The sequence below is a fragment of the Salminus brasiliensis genome, chromosome 6 (genome assembly GCF_030463535.1).
Source record: "Salminus brasiliensis chromosome 6, fSalBra1.hap2, whole genome shotgun sequence".
Lineage (NCBI taxonomy): Eukaryota > Metazoa > Chordata > Actinopteri > Characiformes > Bryconidae > Salminus > Salminus brasiliensis.
The window spans coordinates 10,413,799-10,435,078 of NC_132883.1; the positions used below are offsets into that span (position 1 = coordinate 10,413,799).

Sequence of the window (21,280 nt, forward strand, 5' to 3'; positions counted from 1 at the left end):
CCTCAATTGTGCTGCTGTAACAAACATCTAACCTTCTATTAATAGCTAAATGGGTCCTATTCATTTGAATACATTCAAACAGGCAGATAAAACACAAAGGTGACACCTATTTCAGGGTAATTGGTGCGTGGTGCAGACGTATGAAAGGATAGAGAAGCACAAGTCATGACCCGGCAGCCCTTAGTGACACCTTCTCCTTTCATAAGCACTTCAGCCACACCTCTGATAATTTATAACCCAATATAACCCTACAGGGCCTATGAAAACGTTACAACTTGCCCTGAAGATCAACCAGAACAACCAGCACCTCTCAATGTAACAAGGCGTTAATATAGAGTGATAAAACTGGCATCCAAAACAAATATTTAATAATGCCAGATGGCTTTTGTTTAATGTTTGGGCTGAACCTGCGTTAACTTTAGGTTGAGAGAAAGAGAGAGAGAGAGAGAGAGAGAGCGAGAAAGAGACGGATGGAGGAGAAAACTACAACAGAGCAGCTCAATTACAGAGAGTGGAGAACACTCAAAAAGTCAATGACTTGAGTTGATTATGGGCTTTAGGAACGCCAGCAATCTCTACAGCTCTGCCACATTCCAATAACAGAGAAGAAGCAGGGATGAAGAGATGAAAGAAATGGGAGGGTAACAGTGAGAAGATGAAACGAGAAAGCAGTAGGACGGAAAAATGAGGAGACAAAAAGCTGGGAGAATAAGAATAAGTAATAATAATAATAATAATAATAATAACAATAATAATAATAATAACAACAACAACAACAATAATAATAATAATAGGAAAGAACTATTACCTTTTCCTTCATTTTCTCAAACGTTCCTCCTTGGGACATCACCATTTTGGAGTGCGTGTCAAACACAATTCCAGATGCGTCTATAAAGAAGAAGAAAAGAAAAAAGAAAAAGAGAAAGGAAGAGAGAGAGAGAAACCGTTAAGAGTTGGGGCTGAACTGTACCGTCTGGAGCTTGACAGTCCTGCATGACTTGGCAGAGGGGGGGCGGTGGGACTTCCCTTAAAATATTTAGGTCAAGAGAAGAGCCCAAAAAGAGACTGAGTGGGGAAAGGAAGAGAAAATGAGTAAGAGAGACAGAGAGGGAAGGGAAGGAACACAAAATACCTGCAAACCCTATTAAATTAATAATAATAATAAAACAAAGTTTAAAAAGTTATTTTCTCAGCAGGAAAGTCAATGTTTTACAAATCCCCTCTATAGACTTGTAGAGCTTTGCTACAAAAGTGAAACAGCAACTCATATTCCTAATCTGCAGCAGATATTCCACAACAGGTTCCAGCTGTGCTGAAAAACGTGGAGGATTTATAGAACGCTACATGAATACCCTTGATTTCTTTTAGTAAAAGAGGCAGCGGAGACGGTCATGCAGAGCCTATACTTACCCACAGTCATTCTGAGAAACTTCTGCCACCAAACGCAAAGTCCGTTCCAGCGCAGCCTAAGCCTCCCGCTGCCCCCTCCCCCCTCCCTCCCTCCCTCTTGCTCACACACACACACACACACACACACACACACACACACACACACACACACACAGCAGTACTAAACCCTCACAGGGGTGGGCAAGTTATGAATACAGGATGCTAGAAGCCCACATGGACACTGTACCATCATATGGATTTAATGGAAATGAGGGGAGTTAAATGGAACTACTGCGAGTAATGAAGTGGCCTTCTACTAATACAGCTTCCACTTGGGCCAAGCCTGTGATGCAGAGTCAGATAAATAAGATGCAGACCCATCCTTACAAAGCAGCACCATCAAAGATTAGCCTCAAAAAACAGCAGGAACTTCTGGAAAAACAGCAAAAAGCAGTAGATAGCATCGTAGGTTTTAAAGAGTGTAGTGCGTGAAAACTCAGGGGTAGTGGTGGCTTGGTGGTTAGAGCACTGGATTATTAACCACAGGGCTGTAGGTTGGATACCCACACTCGCCAAGATGCCACTGTTGGGGTCCTTGAGCAAGGCCCTTAACACTCACTGCTCCAGGGATGCCATAGCATGGTTGACCCTGCACTCTGAGTCCTGAACAGCCAGCAGGGATATGCACTGTTCGTTATACTGTACAAGTATACTGACGTAAGAAGGTGGTAAAAGGCTGCTGGAGAGACAACCATCCAGTATTTTAGGAGTCACGAATCTGTGCAGTGTACGAACATGCACTGACAACCTCGAGTTCTTTGGAGCTTGCTGTTGAGTAGTCTTGTGCACATCTACTAAATGTATAAATGTTTCAACCCCCTTAATTTTAATGAAGGCATTCAGCTAATTTAAGCTGCACCCAATGCTGACACCGATGTGCAAATGCACAGTCACAAAGAGCTTGTCCAATCCACTGCCAATAGAATAGGATAAGAACATAGTGAACAATTTACATGCACTGTTCATTTTGTTCAAAATGCTGTCAACTTTTACAAAGAAATCAGCTTGATCATAAAATAAATAAATAAATAAATAAATAAATAAATAAAAGAATCTTAAATTTCAACCTTTAACTCAAATTTGAAAGCTATAAAAGTGGTCAGCTGGAAATACTCAATACAAATGATGTAAAGATGGACACATTTGCGCAGAACCACAAATACCTACAAGTTGTCCTGATAATCAGAACCGTGGCAATATTTCCCAGCATGAATTTATCAGAGACTGGTCTCAATTAGGCCCTGTATGCACATTTTCCATGAGAGCATCAGCACTGCATTAATTTACATCTCACTCACGGTCCGTTGTACCAGTCACAACAAACACTAGACAGCCCTAGATCCACAGAAAGACCATACGCACATTTCTACACTAGATTCCAGTGAAAAGACTATCCGTTAAACCATGCAGAGTTTATAAAAATTGACGTTACACTCAAAGCTAAAAGTTCCACGCTGTATTGAAAAGGGTTCTTGTACAATAAATAAATCAGATACCGGTTTGAAAAATCTGCTGACTCAAAGGTGATTTCTTTAAATTGCAGAGAGTAAAATTAAATTAAACAACAGGAATGTTAAGATGGTCTTATTTACAGAAACATACCACACTCTTAAAAATAAAGGTGCTATAGATGGCTCTCTGATTGATGCCATAGAAGAACCACTTTTCAGTTCCATAAAGAAGCATGTGTGTACTAGAGTAAGTGTGAAGAACCCTAAAAGGTCTAAAGTACTTTCACTTGAGGTCACTTGAAGGTTTACCAATTTCAGGTTTCTTTAGACTGAAACTCAGACTGACTCTATAACAAAAAAGGTTCTTTATTGAACCGAATATGGTTCCTGTAAGGTAAGAAAAACACTACAGTACCACACTCAATAAAGTACCCAAAAAAGCTTGATTTCTCTGTATGTACACTCGGATTTCAAAATCCAAGAGTGACTCAGCTCAAACATGCGTCGATATCTGGCACAGCTGTGACTGGGATTTTTACAGGGGACTTCATTTAGCAGATCCTCTAATCTTGGAAACAGCAATGTGTTACAGTATTCAAAAATAAATAAATGAATAAATAAATAAATAAATAAATAAATAAATAATCAATCACAGCATTAGCAAGGAATTTGGCTAGTGCTGTGTGCTGGGGGGGCCGGGGGGTTGGGGCGGTGGCCAAGCAAGTCGCCACATCAGATTCGTTTCTCCTTGTTGAAACCTAAAGCACTGTAAAGGTGAACAGAAACCTCCCATCTAGGATGCTGAGTGTATAAAAAAAAAAGTGAGCGATAAGAACACAGAGGCACATGCACACCTAGTAACAGCCATAAACTGAGCAGGTTGTTATGATGACGCACGCCTGCGCTCAGTGGGTCAAAGACCATTCGCAAACACACTGCTGTTCAGAGAACACATGCAACTCGATCAGATATGGGAGGTTACAGTCTGCTGTCTGACCATCACACAGAGACACAGACACACATACACACACTCAGACACAGACAGATGGGTGGCATGACTGCTGCAAGACATTACCATGGACACCACTCAAACGGCTCACTCAGGCTGAAAGTATTTGCAAGTGCATCTCAATGCAAACACGTTACATTTGCCAAACAAAACCAGCGATGGCCGAGGAGGAGTCCACAATGGCTAACCTACGAGAAATATAAATCCCATTAGCCATCACTTATGAGCTCACCCTAATCGGGAAATCTCTCAAGTGCTCATCAGTGCTCTTTAAAAGACATCCGTGAAGAAGTTTATAAAACCCACCAAGTCAGCATTTTCTATTTTTAGCATTTTAGCCGGTCATTAATTCCTCTATGAAAACTCATTTTAGGATGTTGAATAAATCAATGCTTCTACTGGCTATCTCAGTAGAAAAGGGCGGGATGGGGGTGTGACTTTGTGCAGCAATGGGAGGCTCAACAATGGCGGCTGGTGAGCACAGTCTAGCCAGACTATACATGCTTACAGACACTGTCCACTTAAAGTCACACTGAACGGGGTTATGCACAGCGCTCACACACACATACTTGGAAAATGTGAAATATTTTGTGGCACATCTTTAGTACTAAGACATTTTAGATATACAGGGGCTTTAAAGAACTTTCATCTTGATATGAAGACTCGCCACCAATTTATAGGGTCTTCACACTCACACATCTTCATTACAAACATGGTTCTTTGTGGAACCAAATGTGGTTCTTCAAGGGCATTGTTTAAAGAACCTGTTAAAGCACCTTCATTTTTTTTTGAAGAGTGCATGTTCAATAAACCAAAACAACTGGTTTAGATTCACCTATAGTTACCTAGATCTTTAAGTCACCCATGGTAGTTGGTAGTTTGTTTTCCTGCCTTCATCTGTAAAGGCGATTGGAATCACATCTTGAGACAGCAGAACGTTCTGGCAAAACTAATACCGGAGATGTGTTCAAACTAGTCACTTCTTCGGTATGTCATTTGTTACCGACTGTCTACAGGAAGGCAAGTGTACTCCTTTTTAGGCAGAGAGGACCTGTGTGAAATAATAGCCCTCACCTAGAAATCAAGGCTACTTAATCGGCATCCTGTAACAAAATACGTTTTGCATTTAACCTTCCCAACCCTGCCAGCAGAGACGAAATGCACCTGCCTTCAAAGAGAGCCTGGCCTGAGATGAAGCTGAGCAAGGCCTACAACAGATTCATGTCAAAAAAGGGGACAGCACACTTCTGAGTAGGAGAGGAGCTAAGGCTTTAGATCCTGGGGGAAGCAATAAAAGAAGTATTACTGCCTGGAGGGTGTTCAGAGGGTTGTGTATGAATAGCTGTAGCACTGCATTTCATTACAAGCATCATCTTTCACTGTCGTTACTGCCGGTGTTTCCAGGTTAACCTCCCTGCTATTGTGGCTCAGAGATTGCCTTTAAGCGCCATGCTTTGCCTGCATCAGCGTGCAGCCCCACTGACACAATACCCACATAACCTAATACAAAGCAGGCTGTCAAACGCTGTGCTTAGTCAAAGCCATAAAGTAACCGCAGTCAGTCAATTAAACCTCAGTCTTCCTTTAAACAGCCCACCTTATAGCCTAGTTCAGTAAGTAGAGTGTCTCTAAGCAGCAATATAAGAAAATCAGGCTCACTTTAACGTGATGGTTTAAGCATCGTTTAACCTAGTTCAGAAACTTTAAACCAGCTGCAATGTAACGCTGATGTAACTCCGTGAGGGGCAACTGTTATCCACTATATAGTCCTTAAAGCATATTGTTTATCAGGGTAACAGAATTTATCAAACACGATAAAACATGGTCATATTGCCCACCCCTACTTCACCGCGGATTCCAGTTTGATGGCAGCATCCAGAAAACGGACTGTGCCAACAAATGGTAGAATTTATAGTCATATTAGAATCAAAATAGTGGAAGCAGAGGTCAATCAACTGTTTAAAAAGGTCCCCTACACTGCTGTCATCACTGCTATCATTAAAAAGCAAAATCCACAGTAGTCAATTAACACAGTGATCTAACACAGAAACTTAGACTCTCACAGCTGGTGCTCGGAGTCTGACCGAGAATAAAATGTGGTCGAGTTCAAAAATCTAGGTTGAGAGACTTGCTTGCCTGCAAAGGTGAATTGGAATGTGACCTCCAGCCCCACCCTCAATTGGTATCGGCCTCAAAAATACTAAAGGCTTATGGCTAATGCTAGACTGATCGGAGAAACCTCTGGGAAGCTTCTGGAGCCTCTGAAAAGGCTAAAAACTAACACCAGGCTGACCGGAAAAGAGAATGGCTGAGGGCCAGCACAGTAACATACACCAACCAATAAAAGCAGAGCTCATTTTTCATTTTCATTTTTCAAAAGCCCACAATAAAAAGGACAAACAGTGTCTTTCAGGCTTGTAAAACTGCATCTGAGCATTTTTCACCCCAAACAGAGCGAAATGCCTACTATTTATATATATAAAAAAAACAATAATCAATAAATGCATTCTGTGTCTGCATTGTTAGATATGTACAGGGGGGGAAGGAAGGAGGGGGGAGGGGACAAACAAACAAACAAAAAACAACACAACACACCAGGTATAAACATCAGTCTGAATTCCAACGTCAATGCATGAATCAACCATAATAATTATAATATAGCCTGGTTTATCACGGTATGCTTTTCTGGGCACTTGGTAGATATCAGATACAGTTATAGGACTACAGGTTTCATTACACATCTTAATAATCCTGCTTAGCTAGATGTAGTGCAATGCACTGTGACATGTTAAATAAAAGAATATAATACATAGTTTGAGACCACTTTATTGTGCAACCACTGGTTCTTCTTCATCCATTCTAACTTAACAGATATCAAATAATCTAGATCATGATATATTCAAGTTGTCTTAAACATTACAATTACATTTATGACAACTCACCCAGCCCTAGACCCTCCATACAGAGTTGTGAATTCAGCTTTTGTCCTTAAATCTAATTTAGATTGTCTTGCTCTGATTTGATGCTTTAAGAACCACAATCAACTATCCACTAGATCACAGACTGAAGTTGTTGGGGTATTTCTGTGGAGAGCACTGAGTGTGATGGCAGCGCGTCAGAATATTAAAGCATCACGTAAGGAAAACAAAACTGTTTGTGCAGAGTGGAATGAGGATACCTTTGAACACCACAAGCAGGAGAACAGGAGGAAAGAGCAATGTGCCTCTGTTTTATTACAGTCACACATTTACCACGACTCGCATCCCCTGCCCTACCTCCACTACCCAGGATTGCTATTACCTTAGTGTCTGACACATAGTACCCACATACTCCACTACAGGAAAAGGAGGGATAGGAAGGAACATGATACTTTTAGAGAAATGGGCATGCCAGCTGAGGGAACATGGGCACTGTGGACAGGGTACACAAAAACACTGCCAATCAGAGAGGCAAAGTACAGTAGAGAAAGACACTGGTCACATCACTTACCCTTGCGACTATTCTTCTTCGCCATAATCAACTTCTGTAAGAGCTTAAGTGGACTTCAGTCTCTCAAGACTTGTCAGTTATTCTGTACAAGAGAAAAAGACAGTAAGCAAGTTAGCACATAGCACACAGGGCTACTTTCTTAGTTTTGCTGAAGTCTAGCCTCCTTTCAACCCAATGTTTTTTGTTTTTCATTAATGCCTTCTGTTGCTCTTGAGTAAATCCCTCTCCAAGCGTTTACCAGATGTCCCCCCCCCTCTCCAAAATGCTTGCGTGTAAAAACGAGGCCTCCGACAGCACCGGGTCACCTAAGGACAGCGAAGGCAAACTTCCACATCCACACTTGGACATGGTAATTTCCTAAACTCTCAGACTCGCGCTCTCTCTCTCGTTTTCTCCCTCTCCCACACTCCTCGACTTCCAAAGAAAAAAAAATATATATCCTGGAAGAATCTGGAAAACTAATAAAACATCCACCTCCTCCTCCTCCTTCTTCTTCTTCACCACTCCAAAATATTTGCTTTCCACAGCACACAAACACAGCCTGTTAAGCTTGTTGATGTATCAACTCCGAATCAGAACTACGTCTTCAGATCAATGTGGATAACAAAAGCTACATACAAAACTATGCGAGTCGTACGTCCCGGTTTAAAGGAAACACGGCAGCCGAGAAGATCCCGTATCCACACACATGCATATACATATACAATACAGTACAGTTCAGCAGATCCACTTTCCCTTTAAAGCCCATTTCCTTTCCTGAACCATCATAATTAAAATCAGACTTGCTTGAATTATTGTCTGTCTGGCACACGTGTACACAATCTGCATTCAATATTGTCCTTGGAGAGCGCCCTGGCCCTGAGCTTGGCTCGCAGCCGCGGCTCGGACTCTTTGACTCACAATCTCCTCTGGTTTCGTTTCACTGGCAGATTTCGCTGGCTTGGACAAGAAGCAAATGCTCATTAAATGCAGTTTAAAAAGGGAGAGAGATGAAATAGCAACCAATAAACAAATAAAGAATGAGAAGTAAAAAGCAAAAGAAAGATATAAATGAATAAATGGCCAGTCAGAAAGTTCACTATACCTTTACTACATCAGGCACTGAGGGTCACTGCAAATCTGACATTTCCATTCAAAGCCTTACACATCACACAGAGGATCCCTCACACACTCACTCACTCACTCTCCCTTTAGCTTAAGAAGAAACTCTCCCGAGTGTGTGTACGTGTGTGTGTTTTCCCACGTCACCTACTCCCTGAGCAAACCAGCCACGGCCAAAGACAAGGAACCGGCAGTTTCTAAGAACCAAAACTGAACTGAGCGGAGCTTAGCTTTCAATTTCTCCATAAGCGGCCTCTGCAAAAGAAATTCAAACTATGCCAACACACACCCTTCTTAAGTCTCACCTCTGCGTGCGAGAGGGTGACATCGTGTTTGTGTGCACTTGCGAATTTGTGGGGGGGGCAGAGCATGCTACCAGCACAGGGACATCACCACACCTGTACACACGTCACACACCTGCGCTCAGTTGAAGGAGTGACGCCAGAGCCAGGGCCTATTTTTAAACCAACAGGAAAACGAACCGGCTGTTTGACAATGAGGCGGAGCACACCTAATCAAACCCTTTCTTGTGGTCGCTTTACGCAACACAAGCTAGAGACAAATTCGAGGCACAGAAAAACATACCCTGATAAAATAGGACTCTTCACATTGTGGAGCTCAACTCCTGATATGTAGGTTGAGTACAGTGCTGGGCGATATGGTAGAAATACTGTATCATGATATTTAAAGACATTTTCACGCTACACAATCCATGTAAATCAGACAAAATACATCGGTAGCAACAGATTCTTAAAAACTGCTATTCAGATACTCGACCATACAAAGTACAGCTTGTACCAGTCTAATTACACTGTTTGAAATGAAACGTGTTGAAACAGTTGATCAGTGTTCTTTAGGCACCAACAGTATCCTCGATATGCTTAGAAAAGCTATATTATGTGTCACGATAACCAAATTAATTACGATATGATAAAATAACATCATATTGCCCAGCCCTAGTTAAGTATGAGATAAAGCCCAAAACAGGCTGAGGATAATGTGTAACATTAATCACAGCCCTTCTGGTTGAAAATGGGCTATTGCAATCTGAGGAAAGAGTGGCAGATTTAAAAGAATTCATTGATGGAAGGCTACAGGAAGAACCACACACACACACCGAGTCCAGTCTAGCCTGAGTGATGTGGCAGAGCAGTGAGCCCCTGGCCAAGACTAAATGGAATGTGCTCCCGAACTACTGACCTATTCAACTGCAAGCATGCAATTCCCCACTGTAGCACAAACAACTAGGGCTGGGTTTCCCTAAGCAGCTTAGCATAGGTGATTCTTAAGGGGGTTGAGTGAGCATCACTTTGAACTAGGGCTGCAAGTCAAATAATCGCTCAATTACTGAAACGAATAATAGATTATAGGGTTTATGGGATTATGAATCGCTCAACTACCAAATTTCTGTTATGAAGCAATCAGCTTCAAAATTTAGCTTCAGGTTATTTCATGTATTCACTAACCATTAAGACAAAAAAAGAGGAATACTGTATTCAAAAATTCAGTTTTGATAACCCTTCCTACTAAAAAAAATAAAATAAAACTAAAAAAAATTTCCTGTCAAAATTGAAAACCACTAATATACAAAGTAGCAGAACAGAACAAAACACATATCAAACCAAAACACCATAAACATGATATTGCTCACCCCTGTTGATCGGATCGGTATCGTAATCAGACAGATTTCAACACTAGTATTAGAAAAGATCAATTTATCCAATTATCACAATATTATGTTTTAGTATACTGCATCAAATCTCAAAAACAGTGCTGAATTATAATGAAGTTTATAGGCAACGATTCACAATAGACAATTGTTCATTTAGTGTTGTGTTTAAACCCCAACCATTAGATAGCAGTGTTGCACTCTGTCCTCAGATCCCACTGTTCTGACTGCAGAAAAACGTTTCTAACTTTTCTTTCACTCAGGTTTTAAGTACATGATGGTGTTTTAAATAGTTTGATCATTTTTCGAAAATATGATTTAAATGAATAAATAAACACAATCACAAAGCTCATAGAATCACAATAATATTGAATTGCAACCCCTGTATCATGATACGTGATGTATCGCCAGTTTTTTTCCAATGTCCAGCCCTAATCTTGGACATGACGCAAAATATCACCACACTGATATTTACATTTTCCTAGGTTTGATATAATAGAAAATACACAAAAAAGTAGGGTCTAAAGCTTGGATTAGCATTACAGTGAAATGTAATTCAAATTAAAACAAATTTACAAAATGCAGACATTTAAACCCAGCAGCATAGCATTGTGTATAATTAAATAAAACATAGCATTTTAAAGTATCAGTCAAATCCAATCATCTACCTGACAGTGCATTGTTTTAACACATTTTCGCCAGTACCAACACGATCCCGAGATCACCGTGCTTCTCTCGGTTTTGGTTTTCTTCAAGTGCTCAGGGTCAGATTGCTGTGGCAACTGCTTCTCCGATTTTCCAAACAATTTTCCACTAGACAATACAATAACCCAGATTCACCAAGTCATGAAAGACAAAATGGTTCCAACTATTTGGTCATAACACACTGTCGACCTTGTAGATTAGAGCCTTTCCAAAACGGCAATATCTAGAAGTTTTTCCGCTTTATTTGCAAGGTTAAATATCACACTAATAATTAACAACAAGTGAATGCACAACATTTCTGAACTTCATCATTTATTGAACACCGATCATCTTAATGAATACGACTCAATTAAACTGAAAAAATATAAAAGAAATACAATATGTAAAAAAATAAAAATAGTACTGAAAACACTTTCTGCATTATTATATAAAAAAGTCCTGAATTAACCAACTGTAAGTAAAACGTTTTAGTGCATTTGACTTGTATGTTATGTAAATATTACAGAACATAAAAACAATGTGTTTTCATTTTAACTCAATTGCCCCCCCCCCCCCAACCCCACATCTTTCACAAACAAAAGGGGCTGCCGGACTTTAAATCATCGCTACTAAACACAGATATCAACCCATACCCATACCTATATATATATATATATATATATATATATATATATATATATATATATATATATATATATATATATATAACCCATACATACATAATATATATATATATATATATATATATATATATATATATATATATACATACACACACACATATACACACACACACACACACACACACATATATATATACACACACACATACATATATATATATATATATATATACACACATACATATACACACATTATATATATATATATATATATATATATATATATATATATATATATATATATAAATATAAAGGCAAATGTCGCCCGATATATCGGTCGACCTCTAATTAGGATCCCTTGCATCCAATCAGCTGTCACTGTATTAAACTGCACAACATTTCCAATGCATAAAAACCTAATTTGTCTGGAAATCTAGCACAGAAACACACTACTAGTAGTGCTGTAGTGTGACTCTCATATGAAATAGCATAAAGCAATTAAGGATTTCAGGAAACTAATTAACTATAATACAGTAGCATAGTCATCAAGCAGGTTCAACTGCCACAAGTCATACAAGTCAAATCTAGCCCTGATCCCATGTGAACTCTGCAAGCTTTGCAGCTGAAACTGGAATACAGACTAATCCAGCTTCAAGTAAGTCAGACCCCCACGCAGTAACCTAAAATGACCCCAGTCATCTGGCTATAAAGGCAGACCAGAGCTCACGTGGCGTCTGCGCTAGTCAAAGCCATGTTTCTAATTAAACTGGAGCCCCCACACATTGATGTTCACCCCTCAAAGGAGAGCAGTGAGCAAACTCGTGCCCAACAAGTCCAGACACTTCGACAATGCACATATTTAGATGGGGTTTACCTTTAAAACCAGAGCAATGACATTACCTGTGTATAATCTGATCACATTTTGCGTGTCATATCCAGCTAGCTATGATTTGTACGCTTGTATCTGCCTCAAACAGCCAGGCGTTTTCTGTAGCTAGTGAAAGTAGCTAAGCTCATCTAGCTTTAACTAGCTACTTACTTTCACCCTCATCGTGTCACTCTCCTGCCCTCCAGGTAGCCTAGCTTGATGCTTCATGGCATCTGAAGTCACCGTGTCTGCTATTGATAATCAAGTCTGAGTCTGTGAGAGAGCTAGATGGCCAATATGAGCTGCAGACAGATGCAGGCAGGCTAAAGCTGCTACTGACTCGAGCAAAGAAAGAGGAGTAAACCGGGTCAATGGACACAAAGGACAGCAGACAAACTATCTGACTATCTAACCAGCTAACTGTAGCTACAATCAGCTGCACATTTCCACTGTCCTCCTGTGGGAGAGTGGAGGCAAAACTAGCTGCACTGCCCGCCTATACTGTACAGGTTGGCTCGCTAGCGGAGCGAACGTTAGCTAGCTAGCTAGCTGCCCTCTTAGCTAGCTAGCCAAGCAATACGTAGCCTGAATAACTCTTCATCGTGGCTGAGGTGTTAGTGCTAGCTAGCTCACTTACCCGGGTTTGGGCTTCGTTAGCTTAATTCACTAATGGTTTACATCGCATAATACACTGAAGCGATGCATTCCGGTGGTTATTTAGCTAGCAGTTAGCTAGCTAGCGTAATTACTCCAGACAATTGGCTACACAGCTAGCACTGGCTAGCTCAGAGATCCGTGGCTAGTTACACGGCACCGTTAGTATCTTAGCAACGAGTGAATGGTGGCGGCCAATCCGGGTCCAGGAAGTAAAACTCCAGTCCCGCTGTTCCGTTCAACCGCCTGGGCGGCCCGGCTGCGGCACCACTGCAGCAGAGCCGCCCATGTTGCAGGAGCAAAATCCTGGCGTGGAGCTTTACTTTTTCGCCAGCTTTGGGAGTAAATTCGCTCGCTAGCTGCCTATTTATCAAACTAGCTGACACGTTAGCTCGCGCGTGAAATCTACGACAGTTTTTCCTGAATTTTCCAGGGTGTGATCGAACTCCAATGCAACTTGCGCGCGCGCGCATATACACACACACACACACGTAGCTGCAGACCCGGCTCCATTTCATCGCTCTATATTACACAGAAATTAGCCAGTTAGCAAGGAGTCTTTTTGTCCCATAGGCTGCCGTGTGTTGTGCTCGACTGCGTTGTGCGCAGAAATCATCCTCAATTCATTTCTCGAAGCAGCAACTAGCACCCCCTGCACAGCCGAAATCCACCAGAGTCCAGCATCAGCAGCGCTTAGTTGGATCTCCTCGGGTATATAGGAAAGATGGCCTACCTGGAGGTATCAGAAGAAAGCTGCAGACTGTTGTTTTGCCGTCTGTCCGATCTTAGAGTGTATGGGCTTTGCTTTCCCTCACGCCTCTGTCTCGCGCTCGCGCTCGCTCGCGCTCTCTTTACAGCCGGCTTTGCTGGCTTGCCGCGTCACTTCCGAAGATCCTGCAGGCAGTGGACTTTAGGCATCCCGTTCAGACACCTCCTTATGTCTGTCTGAAAACGCCTTCGTCGTTTTGCAACTTCATTTCGTGGAATTGGTGTAGTTTGTATTGAAGTGACCATCTAGTTTTCGAAATACACCTTCAACCAAAAGCTGCAATAGCTTGGAAGTCTGTTCTGCTGAGTGGAGCGGTGGTACTTTGCTCCAGTGAATGGCTCTCAGTAATAAGAGTCTCATCAAGCTCCTTTAAGCTGGATTCCTGACTGTACTACAGTGTATTGCAGTGTCCACACACCAAAAATCTCCCTTTCGTCATTTTCTGGATCTGTGAGAGTTTATTAAGGTGTAAAACGCTGGAAAGATAATAAAGTCCATATGTTTGCCCCCCTGAGCAGATGTGTTTAGGACTTTAGGTGTTTCTGGCTAGCTGGGGGGTTGGCTGTTTTCCTTTAATCCTGGAATTCATGGCAAAGGAACAAAACTGTGAACTGGACCAGCTTCAACGCCACCAGAAAGGGAAGAAAGTAGAATTTGCAGTAATTTGTTAAAATGTGTGTATCTTTTCAAGCAACTTTTTGTACCTTGTGAGTTCAAATCCATTAATCCGTCCGTCTTCTTACCCGCTTCTTCCTGCCGATGGTTGTGGTGGGTCCAGAGCCTACACACAGAGAGGAATACCCCCTGGACAGGGTGCCAGTCCTCCACAGAGTGCAACACACACCTATTCACTCACACACTTACATCTAGGGGCATTTTAGCATATCATGTGTTTTGGGGAGGAGGGAGGAAACCCATATGGACATCTGGAGAGTACCTAGGGAAACCCATATAGACAAAAAAGCAAAAAGTGACTGGAGCAAGGACTCAGCTGACAACCCCAGGCCCATTAAGCTGCACACATACTACCTGCTGTGGTACCAGGTCACCCTCAGTTTAAGCAAAGTTTCTCATATCATGTAAAATGTCTTTTAAAAGATGATAGATTCTGGTTTTTCTGTAATTGTCAATTAAAATGTATTTTTCTTGGCAATTTTATAGATTGTTGTCAGTAGGAAAAATAAACCACCAAACCCTCCTATCACTGAACAAAATGCATTATAATCTCAGATTCACATTTACTTCTAAAGAACCTGTTTTTGTAATCATTTTTATATTGTAAGAAATTCAATGTTTGTTGAACCTTGACCTGAGTATAAATTACAGCTATTCAAGTATTAAGCCCTGGTATGTTGGCCTGGGGGCCCTGTACAGATACTGGGCTGTTTTGCCTGCAGCAAAATGTAATGGTGCTGTTGAAAGTACATGTGAGGGGAGGGTGGAATGTCTCTAAAGTGTCATTAGTTCAGAACAAGGGTGTTTCTTTCTTATTACAATGCCTAGGGCTCCCAAGCCACCAGGACTTTCCATGAGAATATATATATATATATATATATATACAGTGTCTTGCAAAATATTCGGCCCTCTTGAACTTTTCAACCTTTTGCCACATTTCAGGCTTCAAACATAAAAATATGAAATTGTAATTTTTTGTGAAGAATCAACAACAAATGGGACACAATCGTGAAGTGGACCAAAATGTATTGGATATTTGAAACTTTTTTAAGAAATAAAAAACGTGAAAAGTGGGGCGTGCATTATTATTCGACACCCTTACGTTAATACTTTGTAGTGCCACATTTTGCTGCGATTACATCTGCAAGTCACTTGGGGTATGTCTCTATCAGTTTTGCACATCGAGAGACTTGTTGTTGATTCTTCAGAAAAAAATTACAATTTCATATCTTTATGCTTGAAGCCTTAAATGTGGCAAAAGGTTGAATAGTTTTGCAAGGCATTGTATATATATACTAATCTGTAGGATAAGTACTATATTTCGCTCTGATCTTGTTAAGATCATGGAGGATATTTCACTACAAAAGCACAACCAAATCCTTATAATCCCTTAGCCGTTGTGGACTCTCATGCTCAACAGTTGTCAAGGTTTTCTTTTTAGCAAATGTTTTGTGAGTTTTGTGATGAGGTCACAGAAATGATGTCATGACTCTGCCTTATAATATAATGTTAGAATAGTGCCCCACCACTCTTGACCTCAACTCAAATATAGGGGCCTGTCTTACCAGCATATGAGCAGTTCTTTTTGAGTTTCCTTTTCGAATCCTCTAAATCTGATCTTGACCTCCGCAGTTGAAAAACCCCTCAATCATAAGTGTGGTGTTTGAGCACCCTGTGCTTTGCAAAGTCTCAGACCTTGATTAGCAAATCAGGCCTGGCATATGTCCCCAACAGTATTAGGAACTGTCCGGGGAACCAAGATTTGAAACCTGCACAGGCCACACTGATGATTTTTTTTTTTCATTTATTTATTAAATTAAAAAATATACTTAATTGTAGTAATTGTACATGTAAGAAAATATTGAGTTTTATTTGTGAAACGTTTACGCCTACAACAGTCCACTCCATCATAGCTCCAACAAAACAGAAGCCTATCACATATATGTTTTTTTTTGTTTTTTTTGTTTTTTTTGGCAGGGCACGATATCTATTCAACGTTTAATCGTTTAATATGGGAATTAAATAAAGTATTTTTATTTTATTTATTTAACTGTATTTTAACCTGTGAATGGCTGTTTGAAATTCTTCACTCGGCCCCCTTTTCCGCCATGTGACAGGAAACCCCACATCTGGCAAGATGGCGACTCCCTATGTAACGGATGAGTCTGGTGAGCTAAATGATTTTACAAAGCGTTGTGTGTGTTATCTGCCCAAAGATCGACAGCTGTATGGTTTTCTCGTCAGCTCTTGGTGTTGTAAAAGTGTTAAGATGATGCTCCGGGCGCGGCGGTGCAGCATGTTCGCTTCCACACAGAGCAGCGCGCGCTGTGGCAGCGTGTTTAGCCGCCTGTCTGAATGAAGCTCCCAGCCGCGCTTCTGTTCCCGACGAGCCTAACGTGTGGCTTTACTTTCCTTTTTAAACAGTTGTTAGAAAGTTGGAGGTGACTAATGTCAAAAAACTAAAAAAAAAAAAAAACTTCAGGGTTTCCAGTTTTGTCGTCCTCTAACCAGCCCGTGTTTTGAACGCGGCGCGTGCTGAAGGCACCAATCCCTCCATAATGTCGCTTGCTTGCAGTCACAGATGATCACAGATGATTTAGGTATGCCAACTCATTTGCTAATGTATGCACAGCAACTTTTCAAGTGCACTCTGTTAACTCGTGTATGCTTGCATTCCTGGTTTCCTTTGTTGCCTTATCGTGTCATATACATCGATGCGCCATAACATTAAAACCACCCGCCCAGTAACGTGTAAGTCCCTGCTGTGCTGCCAAAACAGCTCAGACCCGTCGAGGAATAGACTCTGCAATACCTCTGAAGGTGCTCTGTGGTATCTGGCACCAAGACTTTAGCATCCGATCCTATATAAGTCCCTTAAGTTACGAGGTGGGGTCTCTGTTGTTCCCACAAGTGCTCGATTGGATTGAGATCCGATCAAGTCAACGCTGACACACTTTCTTTGTCATGGTCCTCAAACAGTTTCTGGACAGTTTTTGCAGGGTGCACTGCAGAAATTGGGAGGTGGTGCATGTCAAAGTTAGAGTAACATCCACATGAGTGGCAGCACCCAGTGTTTCCCAGCAGAGCATCACACTGCTTCCACTGGCTTGTCTTTTTCTGTTGCTTGGTGGTGCAGTCCTAATGCTCACATGCCCATTGCAAGTGATTTCAGGGGTGGATAGGGATCAGCATGGGAACTCTGACCGGTCTGCAGCGATGGAGCCTCATGAGCAGCAAGCTGTAATGCACTGTTTGCTCTATTATAGCCACCTTTTTTACCATAGCCAGCATTACCCTTTTCAGCTACCTGTGCATCAGTAGCTCTTCTGTAGGACTGGACTTACTGTGTTTTAAATAAATGGTTTGTAAATGTGATTTGTAAACAGAGCACCTGTAGGCATGGGCACCCCTTAGGTACAACTAAGTTATATTTAAATATTTTTGAAGAATTATGTTTTTATGTCTTATTGGTTTATTGTAGTGTTTTATGTGTCATTTGTCCAATCAGTGTATCAGTCCCACTTTGTTGGAATAAGAGTTTAGTGTATAAAAGTTTTAGAATGGGCTCAGAGATGTGGTATAAATGTCATAACATCAGGAGAGTTTTATGATACAAGATATGCAACAATTTCAATCCTTAAAAAAAAACAAAAAAAAAAACAATATATATATATATATATATATATATATATATATATATATATATATATATATATATATATATCTCAAACTATGAGTTTTAAGTATTGCATTATGCACTTTATAGTCCTGTTGTCCAGCTCGGTTTTAAAGCATACCATTTAACTCTCCATTTCATACAGGCCATATATGGAAAATTTATATATCGAAAATCAAGACATTCCATATTTGCCTTTCAACCTACAGTAATTCAGCCCTGCCCATTCCAGTTGAACTTACCATTTTGAATGATAGTCTTATAACAAACAGCCTGGGCCCAGTTTCCCCCAAGGCAGTCATGTGTTGCGTGATGCTTGTTTAACTGTACTTTACTTTAAACTATATTTTTATGTTACTTTGGAAACCGTTTGGTCCTAAAGGGTAAGGAGGTGTTGTTTAAAGGAGAATAATGAAGTCGTAAGTGGACATCAGAAAACAAGGAGGACATGGGTCCTTTAAATTATGCTCTGCTAATTTGGAGTGCCAGCACAGTGACTAATGCCAGATGTGGGTTAAATGGCTGAAAAGTCCCCCAGCATTGAACTGAGAAGCAGTGAGAGAACTGTGTTCACTGAAACGATAGATGGTGGTCCGTCCAATACTTTTGGGATGAGTTGATGAGGTGGGGTCGTTATCATCCAACATCCTGAGCTCACTAACGCTCTTGTCGCTTAATGCAGTCAAATCTTCACAGCAATGTGTCACAATCTAGTAGAAAGTCTTCCCTGGATAGTAGAGACAGTTACTCCAACAAAAGTAAAAGTCTTACTGAGGGACCCTAGTCTGCCACATGCAGGGTAGTGATGTTACTCTTTATGCTCTACCAACCATGTGTACTTTGAATCAGTCAATCAATCAATCAATTAAACTTTATTTATGGAGCACACTTCAGACAAATAAAATTAAAATTCAAAGGGCTTCACAAGTGATTGACAAAATGAGGATAGGGTAAGGTGAAAATTAAATATTTAATATAAAAATAAAAGGTAAATAATTAAGATGAGTTAAATAATAAAACACTGCAATGTGTAGTTTGTATAGCAGCATCATTTTGCTTTGAATAAGTCTGTGTTGGGTCCAGTGTGGCCAACCAAAATATTCCACCCACAGGTATTGGCAGCATTTTCATGGCCTGTTTGTGTGCTCTCTCAGGAAAGTACATTGCTGCTACACAGCGGCCAGACGGGACCTGGAGGAAACCTCGACGAGTGAAGGATGGATATGTGCCACAGGAGGAAGTGCCAGTGTAAGTATATATACTTATAGCTTAGATTTGGATTAAAGATGTTATACAGAGCTGTATTCTACAACAGTGTAGTATTCTTATTTGCTAAACCTCTTTGACTAACTATGTAGCTAGACGGTTTAGCTGTATGTGTTTGAGCAGCTGCTGGTCCAATTTATAGGCTGTATAACTTTTTATTATTAATAAAAACCCTTGCTTTTGGGGGCAGGGGTGAATCAGTGAATGAGCAGGTGTCCCAATACTTTTGTCCACATAGCTAAATGTTTTTTTACAGTGTACTGAAATGTAAAAGTTTCCTGCTTTTCCCTTCCCATCTCTAAACAGCTATGAGAACAAATATGTGAAGTTCTTCAAAAGCAAGCCGGACCTCCCCCCTGGCATGAGTCCGGAGGATGCGGCAACAGCTAGGCAGCAGCAAGCTGCCGGGGGAGGCGACAAGGAGAGCGAGACAGCCGGGCTCTCCAAAACAGCCAAGCGCAACATGAAGCGCAAAGAGAAGCGTAAGCAGCAGCAACAGGCTCAGTCCCAGGGTCAGCAGGAGGAGGCACCCGAGGAGGTGGAGACACTAGGAAAAGAGCTCGAGAAGGTGACGGTAGCCTCGTCGGAGCAGAACAGCACGGCCGCCCCCGCCCCCGCCCCCGCCGCTGACCCAACCCCCGCAGCCGCGGAGAAAGCCAAGAAGATCAAGAACCTGCGCAAGAAGCTGCGACAGGTGGAGGAGCTACAGCAGAAACTGGACTCAGGAGAGCTGCAGAACCCTTCCAAGGATCAGTTAGACAAACTGGGACGGGCGCAGGCCTTACGGGAAGAGATAAAGCAACTGGAGGGGGAATTGTGAAGAAAACTGCACGGAAATGGAGGGAGGCCAGGCAGTTTGATTTTTGTTGTTGTTGTTTTGTTTTCTTTGGAGGCTGTAGTGCCGTATACTGTACTTTTGAATCTAGGATAGACCTTCATTTGTTACAGTTGGCCTGATTCCAGGTGTAATGCCCCTATCATTTCCCCTGTTTTCATTCTCCTCTGCCAGTCCATAATGTGAGGATGAGCAATCTTCTTTTTATAAGCATAAAAACGCTCTTCATTGCTCTTGACCTCATTTTTTTTGTCCTCTGGAGCAGCACTCCCAATGAATTGTGGCTAAAGTGTAGTTCTGCACCCCTGCAAGTTGGACCTTTTCAAAGAAGGAGGAGAATTGACATGGGGAAAATAAGGAAAATGTCTCTTTCTGGGCCACCATCTTTTTGCTATGAACAGCGTGGAATTCCTTCAGTACCCTGTACAGTTAAAACCATTCACACTACCTTTTTCTCATGATCCAGGCTGAATGAATGGACTGAGTACCACTCTAACCATGATAGATTTCCCCGAGGATGCAGTGCAAGAACTTGAGTGGCTTCAGAAGGTCTTTTCTTCTTTTAAGATGTGTGACGTCCAGTACAGTATATTGCAACTCCAAAGTTACTTGTAAGACAAGTACGAATCAGCTGTGGTTATGGACTGAATAAGAATGACAGTATTTAAGTCATCGAGTCATTTTTCTTTCTTTGTGGGGCCCTTTTTATCATGTCTGTTGTTTTTAAACTTCAGTAGTTGTCACATATTCGGCAGTAGTATTCTATTATTGCATTAAAGAGGCAAAAACATACACCCCATGTTAGAGAACTGTGTTTCTCTGCTCCATCACCTGTCCAGTTGGAGACGCTGAAAGAGAATGGTGAATGTGTTTTGAACAGATTTGTCTTTGAATGTGGTTGAACTATTGAGCTGCTGGGCCAAGAGCAAAAAAAAAAAATCAGTGGTTATTAATGGTACACTTTTGATGGATGTGTAGAAGGCAGCTGATAAGGGCTATACAGCAGCAGATAGACTTCAGTCTATATCGTAAACTTGAAGA

At 41.2% G+C, this 21,280-nt stretch overlaps 2 protein-coding genes across 5 annotated transcripts in view; one reads left to right on the forward strand and one right to left on the reverse strand.

Annotated features, from left to right (window-relative positions):
* The window catches only part of spats2 (spermatogenesis associated serine rich 2), a 28,820-nt gene extending 14,986 nt beyond the window's left edge, over positions 1–13,834 (reverse strand). Inside the window, exons 1-3 of one of the 3 annotated variants that reach the window (XM_072681583.1) lie at positions 13,752–13,834; positions 7,399–7,480; positions 809–888 (exon numbers count right to left, since the gene is read on the reverse strand). In XM_072681583.1, coding sequence (XP_072537684.1) covers positions 809–888; positions 7,399–7,423 — 105 coding nt within the window. In that variant the 5' untranslated portion in view covers positions 7,424–7,480; positions 13,752–13,834. Of the gene's footprint in view, positions 1–808; positions 889–7,398; positions 7,481–8,482; positions 8,648–13,001; positions 13,453–13,751 lie in introns of those variants that run through there. The other 2 variants (XM_072681584.1, XM_072681582.1) reach the window with 2 other exon arrangements.
* A 2,743-nt stretch (positions 13,835–16,577) lies between these two features.
* On the forward strand, positions 16,578–21,023 carry pym1 (PYM homolog 1, exon junction complex associated factor). 2 transcript variants are annotated; one of them, XM_072681585.1, is made up of 3 exons: positions 16,578–16,630; positions 19,293–19,386; positions 19,711–21,023. In XM_072681585.1, the coding sequence occupies exons 1-3, from the start codon at positions 16,600–16,602 to the stop codon at positions 20,222–20,224; spliced, it is 639 nt and encodes a 212-aa protein (XP_072537686.1). In that variant the 5' UTR covers positions 16,578–16,599; the 3' UTR covers positions 20,225–21,023. The 2 variants fall into 2 exon arrangements, with proteins under 2 accessions (XP_072537686.1, XP_072537687.1); XM_072681586.1 differs by lacking the exon at positions 16,578–16,630 and adding an exon at positions 16,740–17,062.
* The last annotated feature ends 257 nt before the right edge of the window (positions 21,024–21,280 follow it).